The 21288-nt window shown below is 60.2% G+C and overlaps 1 protein-coding gene across 1 annotated transcript; it reads right to left on the bottom strand.

Annotated features, from left to right (window-relative positions):
* Window positions 1–396: 396 nt before the first annotated feature.
* On the bottom strand, window positions 397–20213 carry FMNL1 (formin like 1). Its single transcript, XM_054281619.1, has 26 exons — window positions 20149–20213; window positions 13755–13838; window positions 13433–13516; window positions 13243–13316; window positions 12658–12741; window positions 11986–12117; window positions 10857–10965; window positions 10576–10652; window positions 10369–10462; window positions 10010–10084; window positions 9232–9342; window positions 8427–8576; window positions 8204–8305; window positions 7874–8117; window positions 7439–7723; window positions 7197–7318; window positions 6600–6802; window positions 5470–5704; window positions 4680–4748; window positions 4499–4579; window positions 3598–3727; window positions 3348–3511; window positions 3070–3171; window positions 2767–2859; window positions 2509–2632; window positions 397–1663 (listed from the first exon to the last, which is right to left on the bottom strand). Exons 1-26 carry the CDS (start codon window positions 20191–20193, stop codon window positions 1560–1562), a joined length of 3177 nt encoding a protein of 1058 aa, XP_054137594.1. The 5' UTR covers window positions 20194–20213; the 3' UTR covers window positions 397–1559.
* Between the last annotated feature and the right edge of the window lie 1075 nt (window positions 20214–21288).

Below are 21288 nucleotides of genomic sequence, written 5' to 3'. Positions count from 1 at the left end.
CTGTACAGGGCTGAATCCTTCCCCAGCAGGCTGGGGAGGGGCTGTGGCTGTGAGTGAGGACACTCACCCTGACACACATTTTTTGTGCTGTCATGCACCCGCATGTCTGCGCTGTGAACAGACCTCAGAGCTGTTGAACTCGAAAAAAAAAAATTAAATGGAAGGTGGGTGGTTTGTTGCTAGAATTCCAGACTGGATTGTGTTGGAAGGGACCCTAGAGATCATCTCGTTCCGTCCTCTCACCTCCCACTATCCCAGGGTGCTCCAAGCCCTGTTCAACCTGGGGATGGGGCATCCACAGCCACTCCTTCCCTTCATCCTTCCCTCACCCCATCTTTCCTTCCTTTTCTCCCTCCCTTCATGACAGCACCACAAACCCTTCTCCCAGACAAGTCCTTCATCAACTCTGAGATGTTTTTATTACAGTTCTGCTTTAGATTAAACAGGCCTTCAGTATATAAAAATAATGTATACAAATGAGCAGTTAATGGTTTACATTTCTGGCTAAAAGGCATTTATAAGTTACACATTCATTTCCCATCCCTCCCCGGACACGGAGCCGGCGCTGAAGCAGCTTAAATACAGCAGGAAGCAGCGGCTGCTGTGGCTGAAGCGAGGAAGGACGGGCTGGGAGGAGGGAGGAGCAGGGTGAATGCACCAGGAGAGGTTTAACTACGGCACTGCGGGGTTATTGAGCAGCAGCGGGGCAGGGCAGGGAGGGAGAGCCGGGTCTGGATCGGTACCGAGAGGTTCGTGCGGCTCCGGGGCCGCTTCTGCAGGCGGCGGCAGGGATTGGGGCTGCGGCATCTCCTGAGAGTCCCACCCGAGAAAACGGGGAGCCCCACAAAGCTGACAGTCCCAATTCATCCCAGAGGCTGCTGGAGATGCAGGTGAATGGAGATGCTACCCCCTCGCAGGGAAATTTGTCCCTGCTGCTGATTGTCGCAGCTCCGGAGCCTCCGCAGCGCTGCTCGCCACAGCCCTGGGGCCGCCCTGCGTGGGGGGGTTCCAATCCCCGCTGCCGCAGCGCGGAGAAATTCGAAGGAAGACTTTATAAAATGCTGTACAATAGCACCGCTGCCAGCCCCTGGCTCTGGGAGGTGCCCGGGCTGGGAAGGCGGCTCTGGGGGGCTCTGCGGGCCGGGGGAGATGAGATGCGAGATGAGATGTGAGATGAGATGTGCGGGGAGATGTGCGGGGAGCGCTGTGTCCCTGGCTGACACCCCCTCCCCTCCCGCAGGGTGGGACAAGGACACAGGGCCGGGGAAGGGATGGGACAGCCTCTCTATTCCTTCCAGGACAAGCCGGAGCCCTTTTTGTGCTTCCCTGTGGCCAGGACAACCCGCCAGGCTACGGAGAGGAGCTCAGGGACGCGGCCAAGCAAGCGCCGGGGGTGCTGCGCCCAGCAGAGCTGGCACATCAAGCGGCTGGAGCAGCTCGGAGCGGGCACTGTCTGTCCATCCCGCCGAGCCCCGGGCACAGGGACCGACACCCTGCGGTGCCATCCGTGTCGGGAGGACGGGGCTGGCCCGGTGCTGCCGCTGCAGGGACGGCGCCGGTCACAGCGCCATGTCCGGCGTCGCCTGCAGGCTCTGCCCCGCCGCCCGCTTCTTGGCGCTGCCGCGGGCCTTGTCCCCCCGCCGGTACGGGTTGTTCCGCAGATCTGCACCGGGAGAAGCACCGGGGATGGGTGAGCTTCACTGCCCGCCCGGCATGGCCGGGGAACCGCAGCCATCGCGTTAATGTGGGATGGGTTGGGTTGGAGGGACCCCAAAGCCCACCCAGTGCCATGGCAGGGACACCTTCCACTGTGCCAGGGTGCTCCAAGCCCTGTCCAACCTGGCCTTGGGCACCTTGTGCCAGGGTTCACCCTCACAGGAATTAAATTTTTTCCAAACCTTCAACCTAAAACTCTCCTTTGTTCATTTAAAACCCCTTTCCCTTGTCCTGTCTGCCCAGGATTTGCCCCTCTGGGTATGAGGACACCCAGGAGGAGCCAAGGGCTGAACGCAGGGATGGGAGGGGCAGCATCTACCAAAAGTCAGCCCGATTGTGGCACCCTGAGCACCGGCCCTGCCCCGGGGCTGATCCCGGGTGTCAGCGTGGCACAAATCCCGCAGGAATCCCGGTGGGGACAGGAGGGAAGCCCTGGAGCCCCCGCCCGCCCGCGCCGCCCCACGTTACCTACAGAGGACTCTCCTCGTTGAAGCTCACGTCGCAGAAGAGCCGGGACGAGCGTTTGCCCGTCCGGGCCGTGAAAGGAACAGTTTTGAGAGCTGAGCAGAGCGACCCAGAGACAGCGAGGAGGACGAGAGAGGAGGAAGAAGCAGAAGAGGAGGAAGAGCTATGAGACAGGGGAGCAGCTTTGCCATGTGGAATGTGAAGGTGCTTGCAGGCAGAATTGGTCCCTGTGGTGGGGTTTGGTGACCCCCCAGCTCCTGTGACAGCCCCTGCAGCCCCCAGCACTGGGTCTGTGATGTGGGTTGCTCACCTGAACTCATCTCTCACCTGAAATTATATCCTCGATGGCCCCATCTTTGCCTTCATAGATGAGCGGCTCCTTCACCATCTGCCTCTTCTTCAGCTCAGCTATCATGTCCATCTGCTGCCTCCTGGCCTTCTGGACAGGCAGCTGGGAGGGCACAGGGCCCTTGAGTGCTGTGATCACACCCCAGAGGAGGTGGGGGACCCTCCCCTTCACCTCCCACCCCAGGACCTGTTTAGTTCTGGGACCCCAGCAGGGCACGGACAGGGGGGCACCTTCACCTCGGGCTGCTGCTCGCTGCCAGGGGAGCCGGATTCTGCCTCCTTGGCTGCAGCCTCCTGCTTCTTCCACAGCTCAATGTCCTGCTCTGCTTTCTTGGGAGAGAGGCAGGGAGGGTGTGCTGAGCCTGGGGAATCCAGGATTGCAGCCCCCTTCCTTCTTCACCTCACAGCTCACCCCAACCCAGCTCCAAAATCTCTGACCATCCCAAAGGCATCCCAGCCTGTGATTGCTCCAAAGTGGAGTCAGGTGCCCCAAATCTCCTCCCAGCCCTCAGAAACAGCGACCCCCACGTCCCCTCCTACCTTGTAGGCTTTGATGAAGCGCATGAACATGGGGAAGAAGGTGGTGGGGGGACTGGTCTTGGGGTTCTCCCCAAAATATTCCACAGCTGACTCATAGGCTTCCTGTGGGCAGAGACACCTGATCTGGGGGCTGGGCCCCATCTCAGCAGCTCCTTCCAGCCTCTCCCACCTCCAATCCTGCCTGTCCCACTGGAGCCACGTCCCCAGCAGGGACAGAGGTGTGAGCAGAGGGTGTCCCCATGCAGGGACTGTCCCCACGTCCCCAGCCCAGCACCCACCTTGGCGGTTTTGCTGTCAGCCTGCAGCTTCTCCATCACCTCCGAGTTGACCTTGAGGAAGTCCTTGAGCACGGGGCTGTCGTCCTGCCGCATGAACTCCCTGCGGGTCAGCTCCATGCCCTGCTGCAGGCTCCGCACGTCCTGCAGGACCCCATCCAGGGACACTGCGGGAGGGGAGCAGGGCGGGTCAGGGCGGGCTCCGAGTGCCAGGGGCTGCCCCGACCCCCAGCCCGATGCCCATGGGCACTACCTGTGCCCGCCTTGTCGAGGAAGTGCAGCTCGGTGTGGAAGCCGGTGAGCTCCGGGTACTTCTCCATGATCACCCGCACCAGGTAGTGCAGCAGCGTCTGCTTGCGGTCTGTGGACTTCATCTCGAGCAGCTGGGGCGGGGCAGAGTCAGCCCCGAGCCGCAGCCGCCTCCCCTGACCCTGCTCAGGGCTGCCTCTGGTGGCCCTGTGTCCGTGTGGCTGGCTGTGTGTCCGTCCCTCCATCCCCCAGCCGGGTCTGCATCCCTCCACTCCCATGGCTGATCCCCATCTTCTCCATCCCCATGGCTGGGTGTACGTCTGGTTCTTCATCCCTACATTCCCATGTGTGACCTTCCTCCTTCTATCCCCATGCTGGTCCCCATCTTCATCCCATCTTCCTCATCAAGGTCCTTGACTCCTTTAACCTCTCCATATCAGGTCTCCATCCTTCCCACCTCATTCCTGTGTATCTCCATCCCTTTGCCTCTCCATTCCAACAGTCTCTTCATCCCTCTGTCCCATTTGTGACCTTCCCATGTGTGACCTCCCTCCCTCTGTCCCCACACTGGTCCTCATTTTCCTTCATCCCATCTTCCTCATCAAGGTCTTTGACTCCTTTAGATCCATATCAGGTCTCCATCCTTCCCACCCTATTCCTGTGTATCTCCATCCCTTTGCCCCCTCCATCCCCACAACCAAACCTCATGTCCCTCCATCCCTACTGCTGCTGCTTGCATCCCTCAGTCCCCACAGGAGATTCCTGTGTCCCTCCACCTCTGCAGCTGGTCCTTGTGTCCCTCTGTCCCCAGAGCTGTCCCTGGTGGTGCCCTCTGTCCCCAGGGGTGTCCCTGGCAGTGGCAGTGCCCCCATCACCCCACACCATGGCACCCACACCGTCCCTACCGCGTCGAGGCTCTGCAGACGGAATCCATAGGCAGCCCCTCTCTTGCTGCTGTTCATGTAATTCCCGAAGGCCAGCACGATCTGTGGGGACACCAGGGCTTGGGGACAGGGGCCAGGAGGGGGCACAGTGCCCAGGGACATTCTGTGGGCACCATGGGGCCGCCTCCCCCCGAGCCCTCACCTCGAGGATGTGCCGCAGTTTGCTGGAGGACTTGAGGGACATGGAGGCAGCGATGATGGCGTTGAGTTGCTGTGGGAGGGAAGGAGGGAAGTGTTGGGGAAGATGAACCAGGAAAGCCTTATAAATATGATTGTCTGGCAAAAGGTTTTGAGAATATGGAAACTATAAGTGAGATTGAAATGAAAGCAAGCTCTGAGATCCCTCAGTTACTGAACAACTGGAAAACAATGGTGTGGCCAGCTGAAGGTGATCCCCTTTTGATGGAACAACACCCTCTGCCTGCAGACAGGCCCAAGGGTCAGAGCAGACTCGGTCAGTTTGGCACCGGAGGCCCAAAGAGGAGTTTTTAGGGTTTAAAATGTAGCACAGTGTGGTAATGTAATGGTTGTTATAGGCTGTATGTAAATGCTATAGGATTTGTATCTTGTACTGGATTGGTTAGTGAGAATCAGAATATTCAACGCAGAAGATTTATGGTATTGGAACGTGAACTTCGCTGTATTAGGTCTTAGCTCTTGTCTTTTAGCTCTTACCTCTTGCCTTTTATGCTCTTATCCTTTTACTCTCTCACCCTCTCATCCTCTCTCCCACTTTCTTCTCTCAGCCTGCTCTGAGCTGTGTTTGGCAGCTCCCAGCAGGGCCCTGCACCCAGGCCCTTTGCAATAAACCCCAAGTTCCTGACCTGGCTGCAGAGATCTCTCATCTCCATCCATCCCGACCCTCCTACCCCCGCCAATCCTCCAGGGCAGGGTGTGAGTGTGTGGCCACAGCCCCTGTCCCCAGCACACACCGGCATCAGCAGCTGGGCCGTGTCCCCGAAGCTGCCCAGGAAGATCATGACGTTCATGCGCTCGGCCAGCCGCGGGATCTTGCTGAAGCGCACCATGAACTGATCCTCGTCCGACAGCTCCTCCGGTGGCTGCTGCTCCCGCTCGAACTTCCCGATGAGGCTGCGCTCGTACTCGGTGGGCAGGAAGCGCAGCAGCAGCTCCAGGAAGTCGAGGCTCAGGGCTTGCTGGTCGTACCTGCATGGAAGGGACACCCCCGGTGCTGTCAGGCCCTGCCGCAAGCTCCCCTGTCACCCTGGGCTGTTCCATTGTCCCTCTGTCCCCACAGCTGGCTCCTGCATCCCTCCATCTTTCTGTATCTGGACCTGCATCTCTCTGTCTCTCCATATGGATCCCTCCATCTCTCTTTGGTCCCCACATCCCTTCCCTTCATGGCTGGTTCCTACATCCCTCCATCCCCACAGCTGCTCTCTGCATCCATCTGTCTGTCCATGCCTGGCCCCCACAGATGGTCTCAGATCTCATCCCTCCATCCCCACAGCTGGTGCCTGCATCCTTCTACCTCTCCACATTTGATCCCTCCATCTCTGATCCTTCCATCCCTCCATCTCTCTGTATCTGATCCCTCCACCCTCCATCCCTCCATCTCTGATACTTCCATCCTTCCATCTCTCTGTATTTGATCCCTCCACCTTTCATCCCTCTGTATCTGATCCTTCCATCCCTACATCTCTCCACCTCTGATCCCTCCACTCTCCACTTCTCCATATCTGATCCCTCCATCTCTCCATCTCTGATCCTCCCATCCCTCCATCTCTCCACATGTGATCCCTCCACCTTCCATCTCTCTGTATCTGATCCCTCCATCCCTCCACCTCTCCACATCTGATCCCTCTATTTCTCTGTATCTGATCCCTCCATCCCTCCACCTCTCCACATCTGATCTCTCCATCTTCTGTCTCTCCATCTCTGATCCCTCCATCTCTCTGTATCTGATCCCTTCACTCTCCATCTCTCTGTATCTTGTCCCTGCATCCCCACCCCAACCCCTCCATCCCACCACACCCTCCCCCACCCCAACCCCTTGTTCCTGCCCTTCTCCCCCCCTGCCCACCCCGTGGGGGTCACTCACGTCTCGATGGCCGTGCAGATGTCCTGGACGCTGCGGCCGCCCTTGCGCAGGGTGATGGCCAAGTTCTTGGCACGGTTGGACTCCATCAGGGTCACCTTGCTGGGCGCCTTCTGCGTGGCCTTGGCCTTGAGGGCACTGATGTCCAGGGCAGGGCCCTGAGCCTTGGTCTTGAACTGCTCCTCAAAGTCACTCATGTCCAGCTCCTGTGGGGACACACAGCAGGGAGGTGGCACAGGACATCTGGGGTGAGGATGGGGCCAGAGGAGCAGGATAAGGGTGAGGAGTGAGGATCAAGGTGGAGCAAGGGACAGGGAGGGGTGAGGAGGGGACCAGAGGATGGAGATGAGGAGGAAGAAACGGGCAGGATGTGAAGGTGTGCATGGAGCAAAGGGACAAGGACAGGAGAAGCCCGCCTGAGCCGTGTCCCTCTCCATGGTGCTAAGGACTTTCCTGACCTCCAGCTCCTCCTGCAGCCCCGGACACCGCGGGTGGGCACAAGGCAAGCTCAGCATGGCCGGGGGCACTGAATCCCCCTGTGCCCAGCCCCTTGTCCCCAGGCTCACCTTGCTGTGCCTGTCCCCTTGTCCCCAGGCTCACCTGCAGCACTTTCTCGTCGTTGAGCTCCGTGAACACGGTGCCGTCGATCTGGCTCGGCTTCAGCGCCACCCAGTTGAAGACGGGCATGCGGAACTTGGTCTGGATCGGCTTCTTCACCTTCACTGAGGGTCACAGGCCGGAGGGGGGACACATCACACCCACCCCAGGGTACCCCAGACCCCTCCTGGGAGCATCCCCATCATCTCTGGGTCACATCCCCACCATCCTCAGGTCACACTCACCTGAACCATTGGTGCTGGAGGGGGCTCCCGGCCCGGCTGGGGGTTCCCCACCGAGGGGAGGGGGTGGCGGAGGGGGGGGCACGGGGCCCTCCGGTCCCCCCGGGAGCGGTGGGGGGGGCGGTGGCGCCGGGGCACCGGGGAGGGGGGGGGCTGGGGGGGGTGTGGGGGTGCCCGCGGGCAGGGGGGGTGCGGGGGGTGGGGGGGGGATGGGATCAGCCCCCGGTAGGGGTGGGGGGGGTGGGGGAGGCGGGGGGGGTGGGGGCGGTGGGGCCAGAGCCGGAGCATCTGCAAGGGAAAGGAGAGGTGGGTGAGATTGTAACACCACTGCATTGCCCTGAATTCCCGGGCACATCCCCACACCCTCGTCTCACTTTCAGTGTCCAGAGAGTCGCTGCCATCCCTCCCTGGTGCCAGGTGTCCCCTCGGGAAGGGGACATCCCCTCGCAGCCGCGGTACCTGGGGTGGTGGCGGCGGTGCTGTCCCCGGAAACCACGGGCGTTGCGGGGGTTTCTATGACAACGGGGACAATCTCGATGGCGACGTCTCCGTCGGGCCCACGCAGGATCTGCACCAGCCCCTTCTCCTCGAGCTCCGCCAGCCGCCGCTCCAGCGCCAGCCGGTAACACTCCTGCGGCTGCGGGCAAGGCGGGCTGGGCGGCCGCGGCGGGCTCAGCTGCTCCTGCACGGTGACAACGGGTGACGACCCCCGGCACGTCACCGGTGTCCCTTAGAGCCCCCCAGACCCCCAGCCTCCCCTGGGCTCACCCGCAGCTCCTCCAGCTCCCGCCGCGCCTGGCTCAGCTGCTTCTCCAGCTCCGCTATCTTGGCCATGGAGTCGTTCTCCGCATCCTGCAGCTTCTCTGTCAGCTGTGGGGGACGAGGCGCCGCCGCTCAGCTCAGCTCAGCTCAGCTCAGCTCAGCCCTGTCCCCATCCCATCCCTCCCTCGGGGCTTGCGTCAGCGGCGCTGCCCACGCTCCCCCGGCCCACCTGGCTGACGTGCTCCTGCAGCTCCTCCATGTGCTCCAGCACCGCCGTCTTGGTCTCCGAGTCCTCCAGCATGGCCCCCACGTCGAAGACGTTGTCCAGGTAGGCTTGGATCTGCACCTGCAGCTTGTCGCTCTCGGTGAGGCGCAGGGTCTGCCGACGGACGGCAAACCGGGGTCACCAGCGGTGACAGGGACACCCCCGGCCTGGGATCACCCGCTCCCACCCTTGGGATCATCCACCCTCGGGATCACCTGCTCCCACTGCTGGGATCACCCACCCCAACTGTGGCATCACCCACTCCCACCCTTGGGATCATCCATCCTCGAGATCACCCAACCCCACCTTTGGGATCACCCACCCTTGGGATGACCCACTCCCACCTTTGGAGTCACCCACCCTCGAGATCACCCACCCCTATCCTCAGGATCAGCCACCCTCGGGATCACCCACTCCCACCCTTGGGATCACCCACCCTTGGGGTCCCCATCCTTGGGATCACCCACCCCCAACCCCAGGATCATCCAACCCCACCCTTGGGATCACCAACCCCCACCCTTGGGATGACCCACCCTTGGGATGACCCATTCCCACCCTTGGGATCACCCAACTCCTCCCTTGGGATCACCCATCCCCAGGATCACCCAACCCTGCCCTTGGGATCAGCCAACCCCATCCTTGGGATCAGCCACTCTTACCCCCAGCCATCCTTGGATCACCCACCCTTGGGATCACCCACTCCCACCCCTGGGATCACCCACTCCTGGGATAGCCCACCCTCGGGATCACCCCCCCTGGGATCTCCCACCTCCAGGTACTGGTCCAGCCCCAGGTGGGTGAACTCGTACTGCAGGAACACTCGGAAGTTCATGTTCTCCACCGAGTGCACCACGATGTTGATGAACTGCATGCAGGCCACCTGTGGGGACACGGCCAGCACGGGGCCAGGGTGGCTCCTGGGGACGGTGTCCCAGGGGCTGCACGAGGGGTTGGTGGCCCTTGGGAACACAGTGGCCCTGGGAGGTGCATGGGGGTTTGCACAGTCCTGGGGACATGGAGGTGGGGGACAGCACAGTGGCCTTGGGGACATGATGGCCTTGGGGACAGTTTGGTGGCTCAGCATGCCTTGGGGACTTCATGGCCTTGGGGACAGTTTGGTGGCTTCAAAGCCCTTGGGGACATGATGCCATGTAGTGGCTTAGAAGCTCTTGGGGACATGATGGCCTTGGGGACAGTTTGGTTGCTCAGCATGCCTTGGGACATGATGGCCCTGGGGACAGTTTGATGGCTTAGAAGCCTTTGGGGACAGCAGAACGGCCCTTGGGACATGGCAGTCCTTGGGACATGCCACCCCCAGGGCAGCATGGTGGCTCCGCAGTCCCCTGAGGACGTGATGGCCTGGGGACAGTTTGGGTGGCCTGGGGACAGTCTGGGTGGCCTGGGGAGAGTTTTGGTCACTCAGCATCCCTGGACAGGGAGTGTGGTGGCTTAGGAGCTCTTGGGGCATGATGGCCTGGGGACAGCACAGCAGCCTTGGGGACAGGATACCCTGGGGACAGCAGAGGGTGGTCCCAGCAGCCACTCACCATGAAGTCAATGTTGGAGTCCTCATTTCTGAAATACTCCATCAGCTTCTCAAAGCGATTCTTCTCCCCGCAGACCTGGGGGGAGCAGGGGGCTGAGGGCAGGGGAGACACGGCCAGGGGACACCCAGGAGGGTGACAGAGCAGGAGGTGCCTTGGTGACACCATCCCAACCCTGCCTGGTGCCACTGGGGACACATGGTGGCATGGGGACATCAAACCCTGTGAGTGGAACATCCTCAAGCGAGCCAGAGGTTTGGGGGTGGTGCAGGGAAACTGAGGCACAAACCCAAATGGAGCACAGATGTTCATGTGGGGATGGGGTGTCCCTGCTGGGGACAGGACTGGCTGTCCCTGCTCACCTCTTTGAAGTTGTCAAAGGCAGCCAGGATGATGTCGTGTCCCCCTCGGACCAGGCAGACAGCGGCCAGCAGCTCCAGCACCAGAGCTTTGGTCCTGCAGAGACACACGGGGTGTGAGGGGGCTGGCACCGAGGGGACAGGGACACAAGGGACACCAGGGGACAGGGACAGAGGGACAAGGGACACAGGGGACAGGCCAGCCCCTACCTGGCGCTCTTGTTGTTGAGGCTCAGGGTGATCTCGTTGACGCAGGCCGGGTGGTTCATCACCAGGCTGAAGCCAGACTGGGGAGGGCAAAGGAGCATCCATGGGGTCCTGTGTCCCCCTGGAGACCCTCGAGGTCCCCACCAGGCAGGAGAATGAGCGAGGACATCTCAGAGCCGGGGGAAGCAGAGCCGGTGCCAGCACGGAGCTGCCCCCGAGGGCTCGGGGGATGCCGGGGCAGCCCCGGGCGGGTCCCCGCGGATGTCGCCCACTCCCACTCGCACCTGGTAGTTCATGATGGCGCGGAGGCACATGATGCACACATGGACATCGTCCTTCTGGCTGACGAGCCGCGAGTTGCGCAGCGTCTTCCTGCTGTGCGAGGGGTTCAGCCTGGCCGGGGAGAGCGCGGCTGAGCGGGGCCCGGGGCACAGCGGGCACAGCGCAAAGCGGGGACAGCGCAGGGGGTGGCAGCGGGGCTGGGGACACCCATGGGACAAACCCGCGTGTCCGTGCCCATCTAAAACCCTGGGATTGCGGGGTGGGATGGGTTTGGGGGTCCCCTCGTGCACACGGAGGCTCACCGGGGCGGGCCGGAGCTGCCGGGTGACCTGGGGGCACTGTCCCCATCGCTGCCCGGGGCACCGCAGGGGTGGACGTGGCGGAGGAGGAGGGTGTGCAGGTGCTGGTTCGAGAGGCAGCAGCTGGAGGCGCGTTAGAGCCTGCAGGACAGGAGGGAGAAACGGGGCTCCCGCGCCGCCCCGGGGCCACCCGCGCTCGGGGACAAGCGATGGGACATTGCCACGTCCCTCCTGACCTGTCCGTGCGGCTGGCAGGGACACCCCGGCTCCTGCAGACCCAGCGGTACAGCTCGGGGGTGACCGCGGTGGGTGTCCCCGGGACCCCCCCGCCCACCGGGGATGGCCCTGTCCCAATGCCCTGGTGACAGCAGCGGGGTGTCCCCGTCCCGCCGGTGCCCCGTCACCTACCGTCAGCGCGTCCCCGGCAGCGTGCAAGAGAAGAGCGGGGTTAGACGGGGCTGCGGGCACCGACAGCCACCAGGGGGGCACGGGGGACACGGGGGACACAGGCCCGTCCCTCCGCCCCGGGTCTAACCCAGGAGATGCCATTTGCTGCCCCAAAATCTCCAACACCCCCACTTTTGGTGTATTCATGAGGTTCCAGAGCACCCCAGAGCAGTGCCAGGGTGGGGACGCGGCCCCAGGAGGGGACAACAGGGGGATGTGGCTCTGTCGCCACCCTCAAACCAGCAATGGGCGCCCATTTTTAGGGCCGGGCCTGCGTCTCTGTCCCTGCCAAGCCCCTGTCCAAGCGCGGGGGAGCAGCGAGGCGACAGCGGGGACACAGCACGGGGACAGCACGGGGACAGCTGGGGACGGCACCACACGTTACCTTACAGTGAGGGGCCGCGGCTTGGAGGAGCCCTGCGTGGGGGACGAGGAGCTGCTCCTGTTCAGGTCCTCCAGAGACCTCTCCTTGCCCTTGTCAGAGCCGGGGCTGTTCTCTGAGCTCTCCATGTCGTACCTGGTGGGGACATGGGGACACCATCTCAGGTGAGATGTGGCACCTCAATATGGGTGGGTGTCCCTCAGGAGTGCATGGGGGTTAACACAGCCCTGGGGATGTGGTGGCCTGGGGACAGCACAGTGGCCTTGGGGACATGATGGCCTTGGGGACAGTTTGGTGGCTCAGCATGCTTGGGGACATGATGGCCTTGGGGACAGCACAGTGGCCCTGGGGACATGATGGCCCTTTGGTGGCTCAGTGGCCTTGGGGACATGATGGCCTTGGGGACAGTTTGGTGGCTCAGCATGCCTGGGAGACATGATGGCCTTGGGGGACAGCACAGTGGCCTTGGGGACATGATGGCCTTGGGGACAGTTTGGTGGCGCCCCAATAAGGGCAGATGCACCTCAGGGATTTGGGGATGCTCTTCTCAGCCCCAGCCATGGATCATCACCCTGGGGACAAGGGAGGGCACCCCCAGGGACCACCCCCAGCCCTGCTGAGCCCCAGGGGAGGCCGATGCCAGCCTTGGGGACAGGGGACCCGCTGGGGACGTACGCGACGGAGCACTGGGCGAAGGCGAGGTACTCCAGCAGCACGTCCAGCCCCTTGTTCTCCTCGTTGAGGAACTCCTGAACCCATCTGGAGGGGGGACAGAGGGGTCAGTGAGCTCTGCCAACCCCCACATCCTCCCTCCCCCTGCGCCCAGACACTCAGCAAAGGTGGAACAGAGGTCCCCAGCAAGGGTGGAACACGCTGGGGACATGAGGTGGCACCATGAGCTGGCATTTCTGTGAGTGCCACGGTGAACCTGATATAGGGGGACACAGCCCAAAGGCTCTCCTGCCACCACTGCCATTGTGTCACCATGACAGGACAGCCTGGCCCTGGGCACTGTGGGCACCCACCAGGGTCCAGGAGAGCCAGGGTAGGGGCAGGGGGGGCACCCTGGGGGTACCAGAGAGCCATAAAGGGTTCAGAGCCCCAGCACTCTCAACCTCCCATCAGAGCCCTCCTAAGGGTTCAGGATGAAGCCACAGCCCCCCACATCCTGCTGTCACCCCACAGGCAGAGCCAGCACACGTCCATCCCCATCCCAGAGGTGGTGGCAGCAGCTGGGTGACAATGCCACCCCTCCCTTACCCGATGTAGTTGGTCCTCAGGGAGATCTCCAGCTCCCGCAGCACCTGTGTGGACTCCTGCACCCTCCTCTTGAACTGTGGGACAGGGACAGCCATTGGCACAGGGACAGCCATTGGCACAGGGGCAGCCATTGGCACCGTCCCTGTGCCCAGCCTGGCACGGGGACCAGGGTACAACAGGGACCCCTCACCTTCCTGCTGACCCCACCCGTGTCCAAGTAGCTCTTCAGCTTCTGGATGTAGGCAGACGGGGGGTTCTTCACCTGGAAACGCTCCTGAGAGCCCAGAGAGAGGCTGAAACTGGGCCACCCGTGTGGCGAGGGACGTGCCACTGTCCCCACAGCAGCCACGGTGTCCCTGTCCCCACCCCTGCCTAATGAGGTTAATGAGGGGCTGTGTCAGCAACGAGATGGATGTCAGGGCTTGGTACAGCCAGGCTGGTGCCCAAACCATGCCACGAGTGGCACCTGGGGACAGGGACAGCACTGGGGACACTCTGAGCTTGGAGCTCACCTGGTCACAGATCAGCTCCCACTTCTTCTCGTTGTCGTACTGGTTGAGCAGCTTCATCTTGTCCGGGGGCAGGTTCATGGAATTCTGTGGGTGAAGGGTGTCAGCGCTGGGGGTCACCCCAAAAACACCCCAGGGATGGAGCCCCCCCTGCTCAGAGAGCTCTGGGAGATGGAGAGACCCATGGGAGGAGGGGGAGAATGGTGGGAGGATGGGGACACTGGTGGGACAATGGGGACAGTGATGGAACAGTGGGAACAGTGGTGGGAGGGTGGGATCATGGTGGGAAAATGAAAACGGAATTCTCAGGATGGGGACACTGAAGGGATGATGGGGACACTAGTGAGACATGAAGATTCCAGAAGATGGGGACACTGGTGGGACAATGGGGACAGTGATGGAGCAATGGTGGGACATGAAGATCCCAGTGAAAAGATGTGGACACTGGTGGGACATGAAAATTCCAGAAGATGAGGACATGGTGGGACATGAAGATTCCAGAAGATGGGGACACTGGGTGGAAAATGGGGACAGTGATGGGACAATGGGGACAATGATGGAACAACGGGGACAGTGGTGGGAGGATGGGATCATGGTGGGAAAATGAAAACAGAATTCTCAGGATGGGGACACTGATGGGACACAAAAATTCTAGAAGATAGAGACATGGACATGAAGATTCCAGTGGAAGGATGGAGATATTGGTGAGACATGAAGATTCCAGAAGATGGGGACACTAGTGAGACAATGGGGGCACTGGTGGAACAATGGGCACAGTAGTGGGAAGATGGGATCATGGTGGGAAAATGAAAATAGCATTCTTAGGATGGGGACACTGGTGGGACATGAAGATTCCAGAAGATGGAGACACTGATGGGACAATGGGGACACTGGTGGGACAATGGGGACACTGATGTAACGATGGGGACAGTGGTGGGAGGATGGGATCAGGGTGGGAAAATGAAAGCAGCATTCTCAGGATGGGGACACTGGTGGGATGGTGGGGACAACCCTGGGAGGTTGGGAACACCGCATTTCCCAGGATGTGAACATCCCATGGACCCATCAGTGATGTCCCCACCTGAGGGTCCCCAAGGTGGGGGACAGGAGGAAGAACTGGACACACCCACCCATGTCATGAGTGCCCCATGTGCCTCAACCATCCCAGTCCCAGCAGTGCCACACGGGGTGAGGGACAGGAACACGACTGATGACACAACTGAGGGACAGGGACATGACTGGCGACACAACTGTGGGACAGGGACACGACTGGTGACACAGCTGAGGGACAGGGACATGACTGGTGACACAACAGAGGGCTCCAGGAGCCTGGGCTGTGCCTGGGGGTCACCCCTGAGTCCCCCCCACCACAGATGGTGACGAGCCCATCTGGGGAAGGCAGTGTTTGCTGAGACACGATGACGTCAGGCCTGGCTTGTCCCCACGTCCCTCCTTGTCCCCACAGCCCCCACAGGACGTGACGTGGCTTCCGCTGCCAAAACCGCCCCCGCCACCAGCGGGACACGGCCCTGCCCCTGCTCGGGGACACGTGGGGCACCTCCATGGGACACCAGCGTGGCCTGGGCCTGCTGCAGCTCAGCTCGGCTCACAGGGGGGTTATTTTGCTGAAAACCCCAGGTTTTGGTGGGTGGCAGGTGCACGATGGCACGTGGGGCAATGCACGGCCCCAAGCCACCCCTAAACCCCAGTCCTGGGGTTCCCTGAGGAGGATGATGGGGACGTGGGGTGCATGCCATGCTGGAGCAACCACATCCTTGCAGTGAAGGCATCTCCCAGGGCTTTGGCTGCCCACAGAGGAGCAGGTCCAAGGCCAGAGGTCCCACTGTGGTGGGCAGGAACAGAAACCTCTCCACCACCAGCTCCTCCAGGGAGGACCTGTCGAACTGCTTTTGCCAGAAGCCAAAAGCAGGAGCTGTGGCTGGGGAGGAGCTGGGTTGGGCTGGCACAAAGAGCTGGGCAGGGGGACAATCAGGGTCTGAAATGGCCTCACTGTGAAGCTGCTGGGCTCTGGAATGGGCAAGGTGACAGCAGCAGCTGGCTGTCACCATTGCTGGTCCTGAGCTGCCATCCTTGGGATGGATGAGGGTCAGACCAGGAGACCAAGAGGGACAACACAGCCAGACAGCCCAGTCAGGGCTCAGCCACACCCGTGGGACACCCTTGGCACAGAGGGGATGGTGGCCCCATGTGGGACCTGGACCCAGCAGAGCCCTGGGTGTGACAGGAGCCATCTCGAGGGAGTGGCAGGGCTGTCCCACGGAGGTGGCTCTGCCCCGAGCCCTGGTGCCTCCCTTGCGGGCAGGATGTGGCACAGGTCGGGTACAAAGTGGGTGGGGGCTCCTCCCGGGTGGGCTCGTGGTGCTGGGAGGAAGCGGCTCCGCTGAGGAGCCTCAGCCGGCAGCGCAAAGAAAACCCCAAAAAAACCGGTTCTCATTTCCTGCCGTGAGGGGGGGAGGTGGGGCTGGGTGGGGGATGTGGGGCAGGGTGGGTGATGTGGGGCAGTGGGGGATGTGGGGCAGTGGGTGATGTGGGGCAGGGTGGGGGATGTGGGGCACGGTGGATGATGTGGGGCAGTGGACGATGTGGGGCTGGGTGGGTGATGTGGGGCAGTGGGTGATGTGGGGCAGGGTGGGGGATGTGGGGCACGGTGGATGATGTGGGGCAGTGGACGATGTGGGGCTGGGTGGGTGATGTGGGGCTGGGGGTGATGTGGGGCAGGGTGGGGGATGTGGGGCACAGTGGGGGATGTGGGGCTGGGGGTGATATGGGGCAGTGGGGGATGTGGGGCACAGTGGGTGGTGTAGGGCTGGGTGAATGATATGGGGCTGGTTGGATAATGTGGGGCAGGGCAGCAGCCAAGCACCCCACACGTGTCAGAGGAAGGACCTGATCCTCCTCCTCCTCCTCTTCCTCCTCTGGGGACAAGGATGAAGGAGCACCTTGTCCCCAGCACCCTCATCCCACCCGGGGCTCCCAGCAGCCCCACAGCCCAGCCCGTCACTGCGTGGGTGCCACCAATGTCCCCAACAGCCCAAAGTGCCCCCGAGCCTGCAGGGCCACCCCAGCCATGCCCACTGCAGGCTGAGCCCGGCTGGCACCCAGCACCACCAGGGCCAGGGGAGGTGAAGCAGCCCCAACACCATTTTCTGCTACAAACCAGCCTCTTGCTGTGGTGGCTGGCAGGGCTGCAGCTATTTTGGGTGCCAGACACCTCGTTCTGTGCCACACGTGAGCGGGCAGCGCACCGAGGCTGGCACGGAATGTTCTGGCACCCCCAGGGAAGGGTTTGTGCTGTAAAGCCCTGGCAGAGCCGTTTCTGGGGCACTGGATGTGTGTGCACAGAGAGGGATGGGCAGCCTGGGCAGCACGGGGGGTGGGACAGGATCCAGGCAGCACCAGGGACAAAGCACTGCCACAGGGAGGGGACAGGGCAGGGGACAGCCCCAGGCGGTGGCTGAGGGGCAGGAAGGACCAACATCTGCAGGTGTGTGGGTCACAGATGGGCTGTGCCACTCCTGGGATGCTCCAACCCTCCTGGACACAGCACACAAGGGCATTTGGGACATGGCCACTCCTGAAGTGCCACCTGTCCCATGGTGTCCCCTCCAATGCCACTGGAGTCATTCTCCTGCCTCTTCCCGGGGCACAGAGCAGGACCAGGCCCACCCAGGGCTCCCTGAGCTCCCTCATGCCCAAACTGGGCTGGGGGACACGGCCAGGACCAGCCCATCCCATCAGGGATCCACCAGACCCAAACCCACCCAGTGTGGGCAGGAGCAGACAGACAGACAGACAGACAGAGTGTCCCCAGGATGGCCGGGAGGGTGGTGGCAGTGGGATGGGATGGGATGGGATGGGATGGGATGGGATGGGCTGAGCTGCCTCTGCCTCCCTGTGGCTCCAGCTCTATTTTAAGTGCCAGCAGAAGCTGCTGTAGCTCAAACCAGGGAGAGAAGCCTGATCCCACCAGTGTGCCCTCATCCCTGATGGCTTCCTGCCTGCCCACCCTGCACTGGGATGTTCTCCTGGATCCAGCAGCACAAGAGGGATCCTGCACAAGACACTCTCCAGGCCCTGGTCCAGCAGCTGGTGGCACAATGCCCCACCCAGGACACTGCTGGGCACACCCTGGGGCAGCCCCACACCCCCCAGCCAGCCCTGGCCACCGTGCTGGAGATGAATCCAGCAGGAAGATCAGGACCAGCTCTGTTTCCTGCTGGAGCTGAGGCTGACACTGTAGCCAGGACTTGCTGCTGACCTGTCCTGCTGCTGGGGCCAACAGCACATTTGCAAACATCTGCAAACATCTGCAAACATCTGCAGTGGTGACGCTGGCCTTGCACTGCCCCAGCTCCAGGGAGAAGAGGCAGCAAAGCCCCCACCAGGCAAAGCTCCCAGCTGGAGCAGCCCCTGTCCCAGCCTGACACTGCTTGATTTTGACTCCACCACACCTCAACTCACAATTCCCTTTATATATTCCCAATTAATGCCCCTTGACCTGCAAAAGGGGGGAAATCATTCAAGCAGGAGCATCTGGGCATCCCTATCCCAGCAGCAAAGCTGCTCCATCCCAAAATTCCACCTGATCACATCCCAAACTGCCTGGCACAGGACAACCCTCCCATGGCTCTGCCAAGGCAGCATCTGCCACAGTGCCCCAGCTGGGAGGGAGCCAATTTTTGAGAATGAAGTTTTGGGAAACTTAAATTCCCATTTCTTGGCATGGAATGGGTGTATCCCCTTCCTGGCAGCAATCTGGATCCCCGTGGCTCCTCCCTGGGTTTTTCTGCTGAGGTTTTGCACCACCAGCTGTCCCAGTTTGGGATGTCCAGGCCCAAACTGGTTCTCTCATGGCATCACTGCAGCCATGGCAACATTGAGGTCTGGATCGTGTCCCACCAGGAGATTCCCAGCTCGTTACCACCTGCTCCACCACCGAGCCCACGAGTTGGAAAGTTGAAGGCAGAGTTGGGGAATGTGTTTGTGGTGGGTGAGGGCAGAGGGGACCCCCCTGTCCCCATCCCCCCGGAGCCACGAGAATGGGGAAGGGACTGTGAAAGGAGGAAGCAGAATTGGGACAGCCACTTTCACAAGCCCTCGCTTCCCCTCAGGCCACGTCCAGCCCCCTGGGTGCCCCTTCCCCTGGAAAAGGCCTTTCCCTCGGGATGAGGGCACAGAAAGTGCTGCTGAGAGCCTGGAGCAGCGCTTTCCCCTTTTCTGATCATTTTTTGGTTCAGAATTTGCAACCTGCAGGGCCCAGCCCGGCTAAAAGCGGCGCTTCCTGGGGCCTCACAGCGGAAACACCGCGGGGCTCTTCCTGCCCCGGAGCCATCAGAGGCACCGCCACCACACCCTGTCCCCCGGGAGTGCCGCGGGGTCCCTCATCTTCATCACCTTCCTCACCTTCCTCACCTTCATCACCTTCATCACCTTCCTCACCTTCATCACCTTCATCGCCTGCGGTTGCAGGGATCGCTCCCCCCCAAATTATCCTATAAACTCCATAAGATAAAAAAGCTCCCAAGGAATTCGTGCTCGGGGCTGGGATGGGGACACCCCACGGAGCAGATCCCGGCCGGTCCCACCGAGCGCACCCCGGCATTGAGGGAGCTGCGCCCGGAGCGGGATGGGCACGAACGGCTCCATCACCTGCCAGGGGCTTGGGGGGTTAAAGCAGCGATTCCTTTTCCTGGGGGCGTTTTTGGGGAGGGCACGGGCAGGGTTTGCAGCGGGTGGCGCGGTGGAGGGACCCGGCGCGAAGGTCACGGCCGGCCCGCCCCGCTCAAGGACGGAGCAGCGAGCGGGAGCTGCTCTCCCGCAGAACCGAGCGGCTCCCGGGGCTGCCAGCCCTCCATCCATCCATCCATCCATCCATCCATCCATCCATCCATCCATCCATCCATCCCCCGCTGCCCACCGGCCGGGGCTTCCCCTGCACCGTGAGGAGGAAGAGGAGGAAGAGGAGGAGGTGAGCGAAGCATCGCCATCCGCAGCACCGGCGCGCTCCGGCCCTGCCGCCGATCCCGCCATGGCGGAGCCTGCCCGGGCTCCGGGACTCGGGGTCACCCCGGGAATTTGGGGGTCGGATCCCCCCTCAAGGTGAGAGCGAGGAGGGGAGGGACCGCTGGGGTCATCCCGGGCCAGGGTTGAGCGTCCCCGGCACAACGAGGTGACAGCGGGGCAGGCATCATTATTAATAAGAACATCAATTAAATAATAAACCAAATAATTAACAGAACTACGGAATAGTCACAATCCGATGATGATAACGCTAATGATGCTGACACCAGTAGGGATGCCGATACCGGAGGGACCCCCACCCTGTCCCCCCGTTCCGTGGGACCCCCCCGTCCTGCCCGGCGCCGTCCCCGCTCACCAAGACGCGGCCGAATCGCTCCTCCAGCTCGGCGTTGCCGGGCATGGGCTGCCGGGGGGGCGGCGGCGCGGCGGCGGCGGGGGCGGCCCCGGGCTGCGGGCGGTGGTCGCGGGGCTCCCGCGGGGCCGCGCCCCCCTCCAGCCCCCCGGCCGCGTTGCCCATGGCGGGGCGGCCCCGGCTCCCAGCCCAGCTCCGTCCTCGCCCGTCCCCGGCGCCGCTCGCCGGCGTTTGCAACTTCTGCGGGCGTTATCGCGCTATAAACGCACAGCCCGCCCCCGGCCCCCGCCCCGGCCAGAGGCGGCCCCGGCACCTGCGAGGCTGCGGGGAGGGAGCCGAGCGCTGCTGCCCCGGCCAGGCTCACTGCAGCCCTTTTGCTTTATTTTATTTTTTTTTTTTTTTTTACTTTATTTTATTTTATTTTATTTTATTTTATTTTATTTCATTTTATTTTATTTTTAATTTTTTTAAACTTTATTTTACTTTATTTTATTTCATTTTTTCCTTTTTTCCTTTATTTTATTATATTTTAATAATTTTTACTATTTTATTTTATTTCCTTTTTTTACTTTATTTTATTTATTTTGTTTTATTTTATTTTATTTTATTGTATTTTATTTTATTTTTTTTAATTTATTTTATTTTTAGTATTTTTATTTTATTTTACTTTATTTTACTTTATTTTACTTTATTTTATCCTTTTTTCCTTTATTTTATTTTATTTTATTAATTTTTTACTATTTTATTTTATTTTTTTATTATTTTTAACTTTATTTTGTTTTATTTTATTTTATTTTATTTTATTTTATCCTTTTTTCCTTTCTTTTCTTTTCTTTTCTTTTCTTTTCTTTTATTTGTTTCATTTATTTTATTATCTTTTATTAATTTTATTTTATTTTATTTTTTCTTTTTTACCTTATTTTAGACTTACTTTTCTATTATATTAAGTAAAATTTAATGTTAAATGTCATACTTTGTCATAAATGTCAAATTTAATAGTAAATGTCAGTAAAGATCATATAAATAATCATTTATATGTTATTAAATTAAATTTATTTTACTTTATTTTGATTTTTATTTTATTTTCTTTTTTTATCTTACTTTAGACTTATTTTTATATTATATTAAATAAAATTTAATATT

Source organism: Melozone crissalis, unplaced genomic scaffold, assembly GCF_028551555.1.
Source record: "Melozone crissalis strain CALT ecotype California unplaced genomic scaffold, PUWL_Pcris_2 ptg000032l_1, whole genome shotgun sequence".
NCBI lineage: Eukaryota > Metazoa > Chordata > Aves > Passeriformes > Passerellidae > Melozone > Melozone crissalis.
This window is presented reverse-complemented; position numbering and strand designations above follow the sequence as displayed.